Below are 15,768 nucleotides of genomic sequence, written 5' to 3'. Positions count from 1 at the left end.
TTTTCGGGGGGGGGGGGGGGGGGGGGGAAATATCCTGATTCGGGACTGAAAATAATAGCCACAGTTTTCTGGCTTGCCTTGCCCTATGGGATGGCCTATTCTCATGTCATCTTTTCAAGATGCTTCTAGTTAAGAGAGGGGGGGAAATGAGGAGTAAGGAATCTGCCAACTGTGTTCTTTTTTTCTGTTCTCTGAGGGTGAAAAGCAGAAATTATTTTGGGGGAGGATTGAAAGTGCAATGAAATTTCTACATAGAAGACCTCCATTCTTAAAATAAATAAATAAATAAATCCACTGGGGAAAGAAAAACCCATGCTAAAAGAAGAGTCCAAACCTTTACACCTTAGATCAATTTTCTTTATTCCAAAGAAATGAGCAACCTATATTATGTTGCAATCAAGATGGTATATAGTATATTTCAGACTAAATTTTGAAGACCAGCAGACTCACAGATCAGAATTGCTAGATACCATGGTTCTTATTTTCTTCTAAAAAAAATTTATACTAGAAATATTTTTTGGTTTAAACCCTCTTATCTTTCCAGTGGGCAGTCATAAACTCAGTGACTGTTGTCACTCTGGAATGATACTGTGGTGAAAATGATAGATTATCATAACAGCTAATAAGAATTTAGTGTTGATCAATACATTAAAATACCATTAACAAAATTAGAGTGAGTAGTATCATTACACTATAAATACTTGAAAATATAGTATTTCTCTGTCTTATTGACTATTCATCAATCAAAATAGCACAAAAATTTAAGGTTGGGTATTTTAAATTGTCTTTTAAATTTATACTGATTTGATGATTAAATTGGGTGTAAATAATATAGAACTTAAGCAAGCCTGGATAACTGTGGATCAGTTTGGATCCTGTCATTTACCCCTTCTCATCCTTGAGGAAGAGGCTCAGCTGATCTGAGGCTCAGCACTGGAAACTAACCAAATACAAATGCAACCAATCTAAAACCCACTGTAATCACATGCTGGCTACAAGTAAAAGCCCTTCTTTGTATGATGATGAGAACTGGTAATACAGCTACTTTTTGAGGAGGAATAGAAAGTAAAGCAACTCCATGTTGTTTTCTGTTTTCTAACAATAAATTATGGTATATTGACAAAATTTTAGGCTCATATCTTAGCAATCAATATTTTCACAAAACAAGACTTTGGATGTCTCTGAATGAACAACTTGCCAACTTAACTTTATGGTTTGGGGCATCTAATGTATTGAGAATATAATACTGCTGGACAGTATCAATTTCTGTAACATGTTAAATGTCTTTTAAAGAAAAGATGTTAACAACTTTAACAGTATTACACATTGACAGTAAACTATAATGAGAATATCTAATATATGTCAGAATCTAGAAAGGAGAAAAGAAGATAGCTTGCTAAAGGGATAATGAAACAGATCCCCACAAGAAAGAGGAAATCATTATCAAGTTCCAAGAATGACTTCAGGTACTTGTCCTGATTAACTTCTTGTGATTTTTTTTCTTTGATCAGAAATCACTGACATTATACACAGTGTATAATTTATATCTACTGCACATTGTGGCTTCTATTTCTTTACATGCTTAAGAAAAAAAAAATGTCTTTTAATATTTCTGTTTTCTATTTCTACTTTAGTCCTCTGAGAGTTTCTCTATTATAAGGCACAATGAATAAATATTTTTCTTGATAACACTGTTGATTTTTATATGGCTCTAAATCCTCTCCTTCCCAGGAAACCTTAGGCTACTTCATGGCTCCTCAAACAGAAGCTATACCATACTATCCATTCTCTTTGGTTTTTGCTATCCCTTTTCCTGCTCCATTTCTCTTCCTGAGAAAAAAAATGACCATAACTGTATAAGTTTTCAGTTCATTCTCTCTTTTGTCTACTGTGTTACATACTTTCTAAGTTTCCCTGAGCTTCAAATTCAGTTCCAGATTACCAGCCACAGTGATTCTTTGTTTGGGTTTTTTTTTCCTGGTTGGTAGTAGATATCATAGAGACTTTTGTAGTTAGAATTGGGGGTTTTTATAACCACACGCCATTAGATTTACTGACAGGGAATTTCATATGCAATTTTATGTCCTAGCTCTCCACTGCAGTTGGGTCCCTCTGCATCATTGACAAACTTTGTAATTTCACTGCTTTTCTCCTTCTGAATAGTTTAAAAAGCACAGGTTCTAATAGCTGCCTTTGCAAATAATCTTCATGTTATTTTAAAAAAGAAATCACATATTTTCACTTTTGGCTTGCTGTTTTGGTTTGTTTGTTGTGGTTTTTTTTTAATTTTTATTCTTCATTAGATTTTCATCCAATTTACTGCATATGGAGATCAAACTTACAAGTATATAGTTCAGGACCAAGTTCAGGTCTTGATTTGATTTGATTTTAGACCTTTTGGTGCATCACACCACTGGTCACGGCACCCCAAGGAGGAATGTGCAGATCAGCTCCCCCTGTTCTTCCAGCCTTTTCATTGTGCAGAGATACCACCGCTGAGGCCTAGTAACAAGATGGGAATTTGTAGACCAAAAATCCCTTTGCTTCCTCTTGCTTTTCATGAACAGAGAGAAAAAGATTGGAAAAGTGTGCCTCTCTTACCCTAGAAAGAATGTACTTCCCACACCTACTCCAAGCCCTAGTCAGGATCCCTTCTGGATCTGTGCATCTTCCTTTTCAAGTAAAACCTGTCTTTGACTCCAAAGGTCTGTGCCATTAGCTTGGAAGAACATCCCTCTTGCAACTCCACAGATTTTCCCCCTCTATCTTGCAGGCATCATAATTGTCTCCTTTTGTTCCCATGTACAGAGGGTAACTTTGGGTACCTGTCAGAGTTACAACTTCAGTAATTTCTTATTTGAGTCTTATTCAATTCTAGCAGTTGGTTCCTGATAATTTTATTTTCTTGTCCTGGCACCTCTTCTAACTGACATTTCAATATGAGTCAGTACCTCGAATTTATCTGATGGTTGTTATCTGTTGCCATTTTTTGTTGTTGTTGACATACAGCTGGCCAACAATTGGTGGTGCACTGAAACAGCCTTTTTTTAAAATCCTATATTATAAGGTACATGCTGGTAGGAATGTATGTTGTGCTTAGTTCATACCTCTGTAATAAATGCTGATACCAAACCCACACTGTCCAGTGTGGTACATCTTTCTGATGTGTATCGAAGGCACAATACAATATCATTTCAATACTAGTGTTTGAGAGTTGTTTCATAAGGTTTTTTTTAATATTGACTATTAAAGTATTTTACCAGAAAATGAGGACCAAGAATAATTCCAGAAAACACTTTTTATTATGGTTAATATTGTAGAATGTCACACTCTTATGTTACATAGGAATATTTCAATTAAGAAACATAAATTTCTGTAAAATAAAATGGATATATTTTGTCCATAGCTGTTATTAATTCTTCTTCTTTTAGAAAACTTTTGGAATTGGCACTTGTATTAGAGTATCGCCAAAAACTATGGGGTTTAGTAATCCTAAGTAATGTAACGTATCATCCAGTTCTTATCCACTTAAGTCTATATTATAAATACATTAAGAAACTCTTGCTATCTTGTCTGTCTTTGTATGACCAGAGTTTTAAGTCTCTGAAAAATTTCCACTGGGATAGTTATAGATGAGTCTGTTAGCAAAATTTATCTTAATTATCTCACAGGTGGCAGCAACTTCTATGAAGAGACAAGCTATGATCCTAAATGTTGTGTATCCAACATTGCAGCTAGTATTACTTTCTCAGAATAAAAATCCATCAACAAACAAATTGTAAGGAAAGAGAGAGGATAGGATTTTTTGTCGTTCACTTAATTTTCCATACTTTTTGTCTTGAGATGCCTGCAGAATGAAGCAGAAGAGAAAAATTTTAGGTGAACAGTGTATAGTAAGCTGTACTGTATATATAAATATAGTTATATGGATTGCATTGATTTGAGTCCTTTAAAAATATTTTTTAAAGCAGAACCATATATATAGTGTGTCTGAGACAGTTTTATTATAACTGTTTGTTTTTAGGTAGGATTTGCTTTTCTTTTCATGAAAAATGAGGTTATCAGGTATGCATTGCACACTTTCACAGAAGGCCCAACTCTTCTGTCAGAGCCAGCAGGACTCGGGCTATGGATTTCAGTCAAGTATTAATCACCTACCACCTTTCACTGATACACACACACTGTACTTCTATTTCTGTCCACTAATTCAAGAGATCTCAAAGAAACGGACAACTACCATATGAAAAGACACTTTTGGGCTATGTTTGTGTTTAGCTGTACAAAAATCAGCAACAGCTATATTACTGGCCTGTGTTGCACTTATATGTGATAAATGTGATCACATACATACACATGCAAACCTTACCATTAAAATTTCTGTGAAAGATTTCAAATGTCTTGTGATTTCGTTCTGAAGATATATTTGTCTTAAAAGTACTATGCCTTCTGATTTTTACAATAAAGTTGTAAATGTTTTCAAAATAGTTATTAGTTCAAACAGTTTTTAATATTTGATCCTACATGATTATCTTTTATATATAACAGAAATCAGGGAAAAATGTGTCTGGTATTAACTAGATTAATACCCTACAACAAATATTCCTTATATTTCTATTGTAGGACATCTGGCTTTAGCATGTTTTATACCTATGCGCTACAAAGGCTGTTTATATAGAAACTGCAGACAAGGTGAGCCTCCACTTCAGTAAAATCCAAAGGGTGGTATATGTCAAGGAAATAAGGAGCGATTGTAAATTCTAAAACAGGAGATATTTTAAAATAACTAGCTGAGTGAAGACCTAGAGGCTTATGTTTTATCTCAAATTATTTGTAAACAACATTCTGTCTCAGAGCTTGGTATGGAGTTACTAAAAGAGTTGAATGTAAGCCAGACCAGGAAGATGTGAGATGAGTTTATAGGAAACAGACCCTGTTCACTCAGACTTCCTTAAACAAAGTTTGCTGACTGGGGTCATGGACCAACAAAGATAAAATAATGATAACAAAATAAATTTTTCTGCTTGATCTCTGTTGCTTACATATGCCTGCTATGTAAAAAATGTAATGAAACAGTCTTTCATCTTTGTGTAAGTTCGTAAGCTAATGCTTTGACTTATTTTTTCACAGAAAAGATTTGCATCCCATGTAAAGTATTAGAAAAAACTGAATTCTGCTGGCAGGACAGTAGGGGCTGTACAGCCTGTGCTGCCCTCTCTGAAACTCTCCTGCCACTTAGCAAACTCTCCCATGTTCTTTGCAGCTGTTTCTCTTCCAAAAGTTTTCTGTTTATTGAAATGTGGAGAATCATGTGTGCGGCAGTGAATTGTCAGTATGGTGGATCTGGTGGGGTATGGGGAATCAGCAGGGATGTCACACCCAGGTCAGTGGCTGTCCTCACCTTGGCCAGCTGGGATGTCACCGAGGTGTCCTCCTGCACAGTGGTGCTTTATTTAGGCCTGCTTTTGCTAGAGCCCTTCCATTCTAATGAAATGGGGTTAAGTGCCCCATCTCGTGTGGTGGCTGCTGCTGCTGAATGGCTCTACGTTTTTCTCATTACCATTTTCTTCCTCTCAGAAAAACAGAGTGGGCTCTTTTCCTGTGTCCTAGAAGGCTGAGGGAGGAGACGGAGGACCAGAGCACACCAGTTGTGTGCCTCTGCCTCCCCACTCTTGTAACTGGGAGGCTTTTGTGTCCCATCCTGTGCCTCAGTGGGGAAGCTGGGTCTCTGACAGGTCTAGTCACAGATACAGACTTTCAAGTAAGTCTCCTTCTTCCGCTTTCCATTCTCATTCTAGCTCCAACTCCTAGGTCTTCCTGCTGCAGCTTGAGCAGCTTTTGCAGGGTGTCAGTCATAGGTATTGGGGCTGTTTTGTTTAAAGATACTTCTTGTAAGCTGTCACACTTCCTTGAGGAGGGAAGCAAGAGAAGGTAAAATGCGTCTTGAAAAATGCACTGACAAGCCTGAATAGAATTTCATGAAGTGAAGAAAGGACATTTCTCTGTCTCAGTTTTGAAGCCTGCTGGAAACATTTTAATTTGAGCTTCTCAGAAAGAAATCACAGGAGTCCTTCTTGAAGGAAAATGCTAGACAATCTAATTATAGGAGAGACTGCCAGTTCATCTTATACATCCCTTCACTCTGTGCTTTATCAGTTGCAAACTATCAGTTCCATGAGACTTGATAAAAATCTTCCTAAAGTAAACAAACATAAAAGCTTGCCCTATTTTTCATTTCCATTGTATCTTACAGTGACAGGAGACAGGCAGTAAATTATTTCAAAATCCATCTAAAATGACATTTTGTGTTGTAAACATTGTGAAGCATCACAGAGGGTGCTTGAAGGGGATTCTGCTGCAGCGTGATCACCCACTGCTCACTTCCATTTCCGTTGGTCAACAGTTGCCTACTGGGTTAATGTTCCTTAACTCACACCCAGGATCAAGAAATTTTATCCAGAAGAAGACTTTATAATTCATATTTTGTTTCAAACATTTGGTCTTCAGAAAGCTAATAGTACTAAGCAGTACTAAACTTAGTGCAATTGAAAAGTAAAAGCAAAATACCAGTGATTTATGGGAGCAATTGAGTGGACTGTATCATACTGACAGATAATTTGATCAGAAAAGGTCTTTTCACTCTATAAAACATTTCAACAGAGTGCTAAGACTCCATCTGCCTGTCTTAAAAATCTGGAAAAAACAGATATAAATGTTTCTAGTTAGGGGATGGTAATGCTGGAAAGGGAGAAAGGGGAATGCCTCTTCCCTTGGTGAAGAGTACAAATAGACTTGAGAGGGGTATTTCTCAGAGGACAAAAAATGCTGCATGTCAAGAAAAAAGTGAGCAGCAATAGCAGAAAAGCAGTGATCAAGGTAGGAACGCTTTGTTCTGCAAAGTGGCAGCACACTTTGTCCTCTGGCAGAGAAAGGAGCAGTTATGAATCTCATTCAGAAGTCTGTAGTGGTGAATCCTCCAAAGCACAGCTTATGTGCCTGCATGAGAGTGCAAAGGAAATAGTCTGTCCTGAATACAGAGGTAGGAGAGAAAAAAATTCCTTGTCAGCCTGTAACTGTCAAGCAGGAAAATAATTTCTAAGCTGAATTATGGCAGATAATGCAGACTTTGAGGAGTGGAGGGGGAGCAGAAGTCAGCTTCCACCAAACTATAAGCTCCTCCATGTGCCATGGGAAGGAGGATATTTCAGGAACTGAAAGGTAGCTGAAGCTGCCTGGAGAGGGAGCATATGTAAGGTAAATTTTTCATACTCAGTGCTAACATAAGCTCATATTTTAGAGAACAATGAAAGTGCCCTTGTCATGTATTTATTTGTCTAGCATTTCAAGCAAAGTATTTGATATTCTCCTGTTTAATAATTTTTTCTGCAGTCTATGAGGCAGCCAAAACCAGTGATAGCACAAGTAAAACAGAAGGGTTCCTAAAGTAAAATTTATTTGTTTTTCATCCCCCATGAAATATAACTCTCCACATCCAAAAAATGAAAAACAGTAAGGGATCTGTTCTCCCCTTTCTGCACACGTGTAACTCCATTTAGCAGCAGCGAGATTAACACACACCAATTAACTATTTGAATGCCTGCCCTCTGCACGTTACGAGCAGCCTAAATCTTGGGTAGATTAGCGCATGTTTGTCATTAAGAAGTTTCTCTTTTTTTAGCTTTGTACACAATATTACTGGTGTATTTTCTTTATTTTTCAGAAATTCTCCTATATGGCTGTAGCCACCATGTTTAATTTTCTGTAAAGCAGATGGATCTATGTTGTTCTAGTAGGAGAAGAGAGGGAAGCTGCAAATGTTGCACTCAGGTGCAACTCCCAGCATTGCTAATGAAGGACAGTAGAAATCTTTGAGCCCCTTTTAGTAAACCTGCCTCTTTTCAGAGGTCAAAACAAAACACGTGGTGTTGTAAAACTAATTCAGTTGTTTCTGAAGAGCTTTAGGGTCCATCAGGAAAAGGTGCAGCAGAAGTTAAAAGTATTATTATAGATTTACACTCTGTGGTAATTTTGGACCACACACACTTGGAAATAGTAGGAGAACATAAATATGAAATGGAGTAAGAAAAAGAATGCAAATGCATTGCAAATTTATACGATAATATGACTTTACATTTTAATATTTAGAATTGCTTTCATATTTGACCAGGAAAGAAAAGAGAATCTTAAAGTTATATTAACTTCTTATTACCAAATTTTGCCTCTGAAAGAAGATAATTTTTTTTGGCCTGCTCTGTGTGTTATTTTCCATTTTCCTTAGCCTCCCACACGCTAATGACTTGTGCATGGAATTCTTTTACCCGATGAATATATTTTCTTTTTAAGCACAGTCTCCACAGAGGTGGAAAATGTGAATGTGAAATGAAGCTTGCCATCCTCAAAGAAGGTTAAAGATCTAGGAGCATGTACAACTCTATCCTGAAAGTCAGTTTGTCAAGACATAATTTACAGAGGTGCAGTTGCACAGACATAATTCTGCATTTCTTTCAAGATGAATACTTTTATACCTTCAGGCATGTGATTTGTCAAGGCAGCTTTGTGGCCTGGTGGGCAATCAGAATTTGCCTTAGTGGACTGAAATGACCCAGAACAAACTCAGTACTTAATCTTCTTTATTGCTGAAATCAATAAGCAGATCCATGCTAAGTGCTGACAGTTCTTATATAGGGAGTGAAAAGTAGAAGCGTCTGCTCCTTGAACTTCTAATGTCTTACAGGCCAGAAGTTTTGTTTTGTTATTTCACAAAGAACTTGTTAATTTGGGGGTTTAATGCATAAATTAATACGAGGGATTTTCTTTGTTTTAATTTGCACATGAACTGTCACAAGATTAATGTATCTCAAATGCCATCATCCAGAAGGCCCAATACGTCAGTCCATGAGAAATGCCCACCGAGATAATCAAGGACAGTGCCTGACAGTCCCGTGAGTGTCACCGTTATGGCTGACCACCCTGGCTGACAAGAGAGCCCCATCCTAAATAAGGGTTTCTTCCTTTCTTTGCATTAGTAGCTCCCGAATATATTCACCAAGGGTTTGGGGTTTTTTTAGGCTTTATAATGTATTTGAGGTAAAGAATATGCCAAAACCTTAAATTAGTTTTTCTAGGGTTGTGTTTTTTATTACCACACAACAGCTGATTTTCCCTGCAGTTTCATGTAACACTTGCAATTACAACTTGTGCTGAAGAGAGTGAAACAATAACTATAAAAATGAGAACCAGTGAATGGGCCAAAGCTGCTCCTAAGACAAGTGGTTTATAACTTTGGTAAATTTGGAATAACCCTAAAGTTCTGCTCTACCTTTTTGGAAAACAGCCAAAATTGTGTGCTCCATGAGTACCGATGGGTGAGATAGAATTACAAAACAACTTTGTGTGCAAAGCACTGTAATACATAATGCCATTTATACCCGTGGAAAATAATATCTTGTGACAGACATGGTAAAGATAGACCTATTGCCAGACTTTGGTTCTGGAGCTACTTGTCTGTCCATGCGCCAGTTTATACCATTTTTGTTTACTTGATATTGGAGAGTAATCAGAAAAAAAGTTACACTGAATTATGAATGCTGTCAAGGTTTGTATGAAAAGTATTAAAACTTTAACCAAAACAGTCTTCTAAATTCCTGTCCTTCTGGTCCCGCAGTCTTATCTTGTTTTTATACTTTTGTTTAAACTGTTCATTCCCTTTCTTTCTTTTTTTATTTGGAGTTGATTCAACAACCTGGTCTTTTTTTTATTTCTTGCAGATGTTAAAATGATGAAACCCTCTCTCCCTCTGGAGCAGTGCAAAGCAACCATGACATCTCCTCTGGTCCTCCATGGAAGGTACATTGCAGCCTGCCACTGAACTGTTATGACATGTCTCTAGCAATCAGAAAGAAAAGCTGGGAAGAGCATGTGACCCAGTGGATGGGATTGGCTTTGGAGTCTGTGGAGTACAATACAGCATGTCGTCATGGACTTGTAGCTGATAACTTGCAGACAAGTATGGAAAAAGATGAGGTTTTGAGTGTGGACCGGAAAGAAAAATGTGCTTCATTTCCAGAGTGCTGTTATAGCGGAGACCTGATTGGCTTCCCTGTAAAGCAGCTGGGAAATGTTTCAAAGGAGGTGGATGAAAATGATAACCATGAGGATGAGGAGCATTTTCTGGAGGCCAGCACAGAAACTCTAGTCCACGTATCTGATGGTGATGATGACTATTCAACACTCAACCTGGATAGTGTTAATTACCACATCACTGCTGTAGGAAGGGAACCAGAAGATGAAGAAAAGAGTTTAAATGGAGCGGGCTCCTTAGCACAGATGGTACCAATAACAGAGGGTAACAAAGCAGCTGAAGCATCTGGAATAATTGGAGATATAAGTAAGGAACCTGGCTGTGACAGAGTTCCTAAAGAGGACATGGAAGAAGACGACATATGTGGCAGTACTGGCCAAAGCGTGGAGCTTTGTAATTATGAAGGCTTAAATGAAGTAGAAGGTGTAGAGAAAGAAAATCGTTCTAATTCTCCAAATGTGAAAGAAATTATTATGCCTGGGAAGCAGCTGCTTCATACTGCTGTAGTTGCACAACAGCGCCGGAAATCTGATGCTTTTAAAGACGGGCTTGGAAAGTCTGAGTGTAATGTGGTAGAGAGTGGGATTTCTTCTGAATCATGCACCAGCAGCGATAGACAACTATGTTCAGCAGTGGAATCTGGCAACTGCCTTATGCAATCCTCTCCTTGCTCTCACATTCCAGCAGTGGAAAATGGTCTGGATGGAAGTGGTTTCACAGAACCACAAGTGGCCCCTGAAAACAAATGCCTTTCAAATGTCAGTTCAGCAGAAGACATTCAGTGTTTACATGTAAGGAATCATTTGACCACACAAGAATATTCAGACAGTCAAGTGAAACTGCGCAAAAGAAAGGTAGGATGCTCATAAACTGCGGAGATTTTTTTCTAATGTTTTCCCCCAGTTTCTTATGAAGGTGATTCCATGACTAACTGATTGTTGGTAAAATGACATTTTCAGCCTTGTTTAATTAATTTGTTATATTTTTCTTCAGATGGTTTTGAGAAAAATGTGTCTATACCACAATTAAGTTTCAGGAGCTTTTTTTAAGGTCTGAAAATGGCTGAGATGTGAATTTGGAGGGTACTTTATATTCACGTTAGATTATATATATTATTTTATATATGTTGTTCAAGGCTAAATGAATGGTTTGGTTTTATTTTAGTTTTTCTGCTGCTATCAGGTGTCATTATCTGTTTCCTAAGAGGAAACGGTCCAGGAGTTTGGAAACCTTATTGAAAAGAAAGAAGAGGGAAAAAGTGCAACAAAACTTTAAAAGGGAAAAAAGGATTTGAAATGTTTTACATTGGTTCTTTAGTTTTCAGCTCAGCACCATGAGCGTATGTTCTCACAAAAAGAAGTATTGCTGAGTTTGAAAAACTAGAGTTTAAAGCAACCAGAGAGTTTCTACACAAAGTAAGAAAGAGTATTATTACAAAATGTTAATGGACAGATTCCCTAGCAATAAAGCTCCTGTTGGCTTTAAGGGAAGGAGGTGTGCCGACTGTGGCACTACCAAATTCATCTTGGAGTCTGGCTTTCCCACCTATGCTGCTTCTTCTTGTTAATAACCAATTTCTAATTGTTTATTTCTCTCTACCTTTTATCATTTGACATCATCCAGCTTCTTTTGTCTGTTGTTTTGTTGTTTTTTTTTTTAATCTGGTTTCTATTATTTGTGTGGGGTTTTTTCTATTAGCTGTAGTGCCTCAGTAGCTGTTTCACTAAAGCATAAATTCATATGTATAAAGCACTGTATGCCAACACAGTATCGTGAGCTGCTGGCCATTGCTTCCTTGTGTAAGGAAGCCTTTGGTAATATTAACACTCAACTGATACGGTTAGAACCTGTAAGCAGCTTTTGCAGAAGGTTTCAGAAGCCCTCAAATCCAGTCTTCCTTTGGTAGTTCATGCAATCACAGTTAATGTGGTAACTGTTCAACTGATCTTGCAGTAAGTATGATTCTGAGTTACAATTAAGAAACAGAAACCTGACTAGCAGTACCAGAAATGCTAAAGTTACCCATCTGTAGAAAACTATTCAAGTTAAAAAAAAAATAAAATCCCTACTTAACATCATGTTTGAGAACCAATTATTTTAATCGTATTCTAGCTGCTGTGCTTTAGCATCTTGTTTTCTCTTTTCTAAGCATAGTTGCTAATACTGATGCATACATTTCATATTGTTAGCAAGATGTACCATGCTATGTATTTTTATAGCTTCGATCCTGCTAATTTCCATCTATCTCCTTGTATCTTATTTTGAGGTCATGTATTCATCTTTTAAATGTACACTCAATAGAATTATATCTGAGATATGTGTTTGTGCCATTAAATATTTAGAAAGACAAAATATAAAAATTCCAGTGAGACTAATGGTGAGAAAAACTAAGAACGGGAAGGTCCTTGGAAGGTTGAGAGTGACATGGCTGCAGCAACTGCAAAGCTGTGTGCACTGGAAAAGGGGTTGGAGTCTGTAAATCTGAAGAAGCACCTCATACCACTTCGGTTAAAGAAGTCTTTAGTAAAGACTGTAAAATATTTGGCAAAAGGGAAAAGATTTGACTTGCTGTGCTTGTGGTATTATTTATCCCTAAGTTCACAGGACACTTCTACAAACAGTGTTCCTGCATGCAGGATTTTATCACTTATATCTAATCAAGAACTATTTTGTTGGTAATAATCTGTGATGAAAAATGTGACTATGTTTACGAACTTTCCCTGAAAGCCACTTTTGTAATTTTAACAAAACATTAGAAAAACAACAGACTTGAAACTGAATCCATCCATAAAAGCCAAGTATTTGCTTTGCAGTGACAGGAAGACTTAAGGGATTGGGAATGGTATATAAAACCTTTTCTCTCAAGGTCAGCAGTTCAAACAGTGCAGTTAAGGCCCAAAACACACCACTGTCTGATTAATGCTCAGTGTCAATTATAGTTGTACATAAATACGTGCTCATAAAGGTCAGAATATGGGAAAAGGCACATGAGGATGAATTGTTAAAAGAATTTTTGCACCCAAAGCTCGAGGTGGCACCTTGGGGGATCGTAGAAAGGTGCTGAACTTCAAGTACTTCCATGACAGCTAAGGTCTTTGGACCTTTGAGCAGACATAATTCTGCTATTCCTCATACTAAATTCTTCTGAAAACCTGTTTCTCGTTAACATATTTTAAACTGCTTTTAATTGTGGCAGTAGAGCATGACCTCCCTTCTTATCTTTAGATCAGCTGTCTTCAAACTGAAGCTGAGGTGAGACAGTGTGGATCTGTTGTGCTTGCTCTGCAGATGAATGCAGGTTTGAGGGCTTAAGGGCTTAAAGTTTAGCATCTTTGACCAGCACTAGCTCCATTTCAGTAAATTGCTTTAGTCATGATGGATGTACTGACACTGGAGTTGCTTTTTGCAAACAGGTCCAGCTGTTACAGCATTCTTTGCTCCCTCAAGTCACCAGGGTTCAGATGCATGATACACAGCACCCTCTTTTCCTTTGCTTTCCCAGAAAGACTTCCTAAGGCTCAGAAATAGGAAGCGCCTGGATTTAATTGTGGGAAGTTGATGTTAGTTCTAAATGAGTTTTCCTGGTTTTGTGTTGACTGATAATAAATTGCGTTTATCCACAACGTGAATTTGATGGTAATTAATAGTTCAGACTAGCAGAAACATAAATGGATTAATTATATGTGGCTACACCAACTAGACCCCCTGTATGCTTTCCTGGGTTAAATATATTTTAGATTTTAAAATAGTCACTTCGCTTGAGAATTGTAGGTTCTGAATTTCCAAAGATTGGAATAATCTTTGGGACTAATGAGCAATGCTTTGAGCATCCCAACAGCTTGCATATATGTTCACACATATAATGTAATAGAGCTTTTAGAGAACAGTGTCATACAAAACCGGAAGAGTATTAATTATTAAGAGGATACCAACAGAAGGTGAGTATTTAATTATTATACCTAGATTTTAAAATGAGAAAAAATGGTGATTACTTTGTAAACGATCTTGAAAATTTTTCCATGTGCTCCTTTTTATGCTTTCTTCAAGCTGCTCATCCAATCAAGCTTAGGGATAGCCAGAAAAATCCTTGCAGAGGGATGTTAAGTAGGTGTACAAATGCACCAGAACTCTAATGCATTGATTTAAATTCCTTTCCAACATGTAAAAACTACTTCCTTCAATGTCAACATAAAAAGGTGGGTTGAGGCATACAGTTTCACAATAAGTTCTCACCACTTACTTCCCAAACTTACTTCCCAGACACAATCACAGATGTGGTGTTGCAGTGTGTACTAATCAGTATTTTGTAAATGTAATTTTTAAAACAAATCAGTAAAGAAGTAGAAAGTCATTGCTGTGAAGTTTGACTCTGAATAGTTTAAGTAAAAATCCATGAAATTTAAAACAAAATGAAATTTTGACTTGTTCCCTGTATTTCATTACTCTCGCTACCCACCAGTCTTAGTTTTTATGCCTAGAGATTGTTCCATATAAACGGGTGTAAAACAGCTAGAGAACCAACTGTGACTTTTCATTTCTCTCTTCTGGAGGGTAATGTTACATCACCTATTATTTTTAATAAAATGCAAAGTACCTCATGACTGTGGGGAAAAAAAGAAACAACAAAAATACCACATATAACAGCAAGTAACATTGGACTCAGTTCGTAGGGGATTGTAATATCCCTGCATTTAAGGAAATGAGGAGATAGAGTATTGAAAAGCATTCTGCATGCAGAAGGATAGAATTACTATTAATAGGCTTTTTAATAAGGCTCAGGAAGTTGTAGTTAATATTTCAAAACAAAATTCAATCCACAAACTAGCTTAGCAAGGTAATACCAGAAGATCGAGGGGGGTGGGGGAATCTGTGAAAAGATAAACAGATTTTTTACTGAATATACACAAGCATATAAATAGTATATTCTGATTTGATCCAGAGTAAATGAAGAAAACATTCCTCACGTATATTTCAGCTGCTTTGATACAGCATAGTTTAATATCTGAATGTCAGAAGAAAAATAATTGAATTAACATGCAGAAATGAACAACTACATGTCAAAATTGTTGGTTACCTGTTTAATTGTTTTCTTTGGATTAGGTATATACATTTGCATGCCTTTGCACTTGCAGTTAAACACAGTTTGCTGAAAATCTGTCATTCATTGCAATAATGAAATACTTTTCTGTCTCCTATGTTTTATATTCCAGATTGTAATGATAAAAAAAAAAACAAAACAAACAAACAAAAAAAAACCACAAAAAAAACCCACCAAAAACACCTTGCTGCTCTGAAAGCAGCCCTTTTCTTGAGTATCTCAAAGCAATGTTCCTTTGTAATGCTTAATATTGTTGTTATTGTCATTAACCTGGGGAAGAAACATGTTCTGGAACTGCTAAGCCACTGGAGAGAGGCTGTTGGCACACTAATTTTTTGAGAAGTCCACAGAAAGAGCTTTGGAGTAAACTTTCCAAAACTCTCGTGGACTTTAGAAATCAAGTTCATAATAGTTCAGACAAACTTTGGATCAGCATTCGATTTTCTGGTTTCTTGTCTAAATTTAGTTCTGAAACTTTTGGGGTTCTCTTCTAATGTGAAACTTCTGGTTTCTTATGGAGATTTTTGATTAAAATATTAATACTGTATGATTAGAGGTGATAAAGTACTGACAGATTTACTGTACATAGTAC

General features: G+C 36.8%; 1 protein-coding gene across 1 annotated transcript in view; it reads left to right on the top strand.

Annotated features, from left to right (window-relative positions):
- DLC1 (DLC1 Rho GTPase activating protein) overlaps positions 1 to 15,768 on the top strand; it is a 232,739-nt gene that overhangs the window by 6,070 nt on the left and 210,901 nt on the right. The window contains exon 2 of the mRNA XM_026846700.1: positions 9,765 to 10,932. Coding sequence (XP_026702501.1) covers positions 9,877 to 10,932 — 1,056 coding nt within the window. The 5' untranslated portion in view covers positions 9,765 to 9,876. The remainder of the gene's footprint in view (positions 1 to 9,764; positions 10,933 to 15,768) is intronic.

Source organism: Athene cunicularia (genome assembly GCF_003259725.1).
Source record: "Athene cunicularia isolate RWA chromosome 4 unlocalized genomic scaffold, athCun1 chr4_part1, whole genome shotgun sequence".
Taxonomy (NCBI): Eukaryota; Metazoa; Chordata; class Aves; order Strigiformes; family Strigidae; genus Athene; species Athene cunicularia.
The sequence above is the reverse complement of the archived record's forward strand: the minus strand, read 5'-3'. Positions and strand labels throughout refer to the sequence as shown.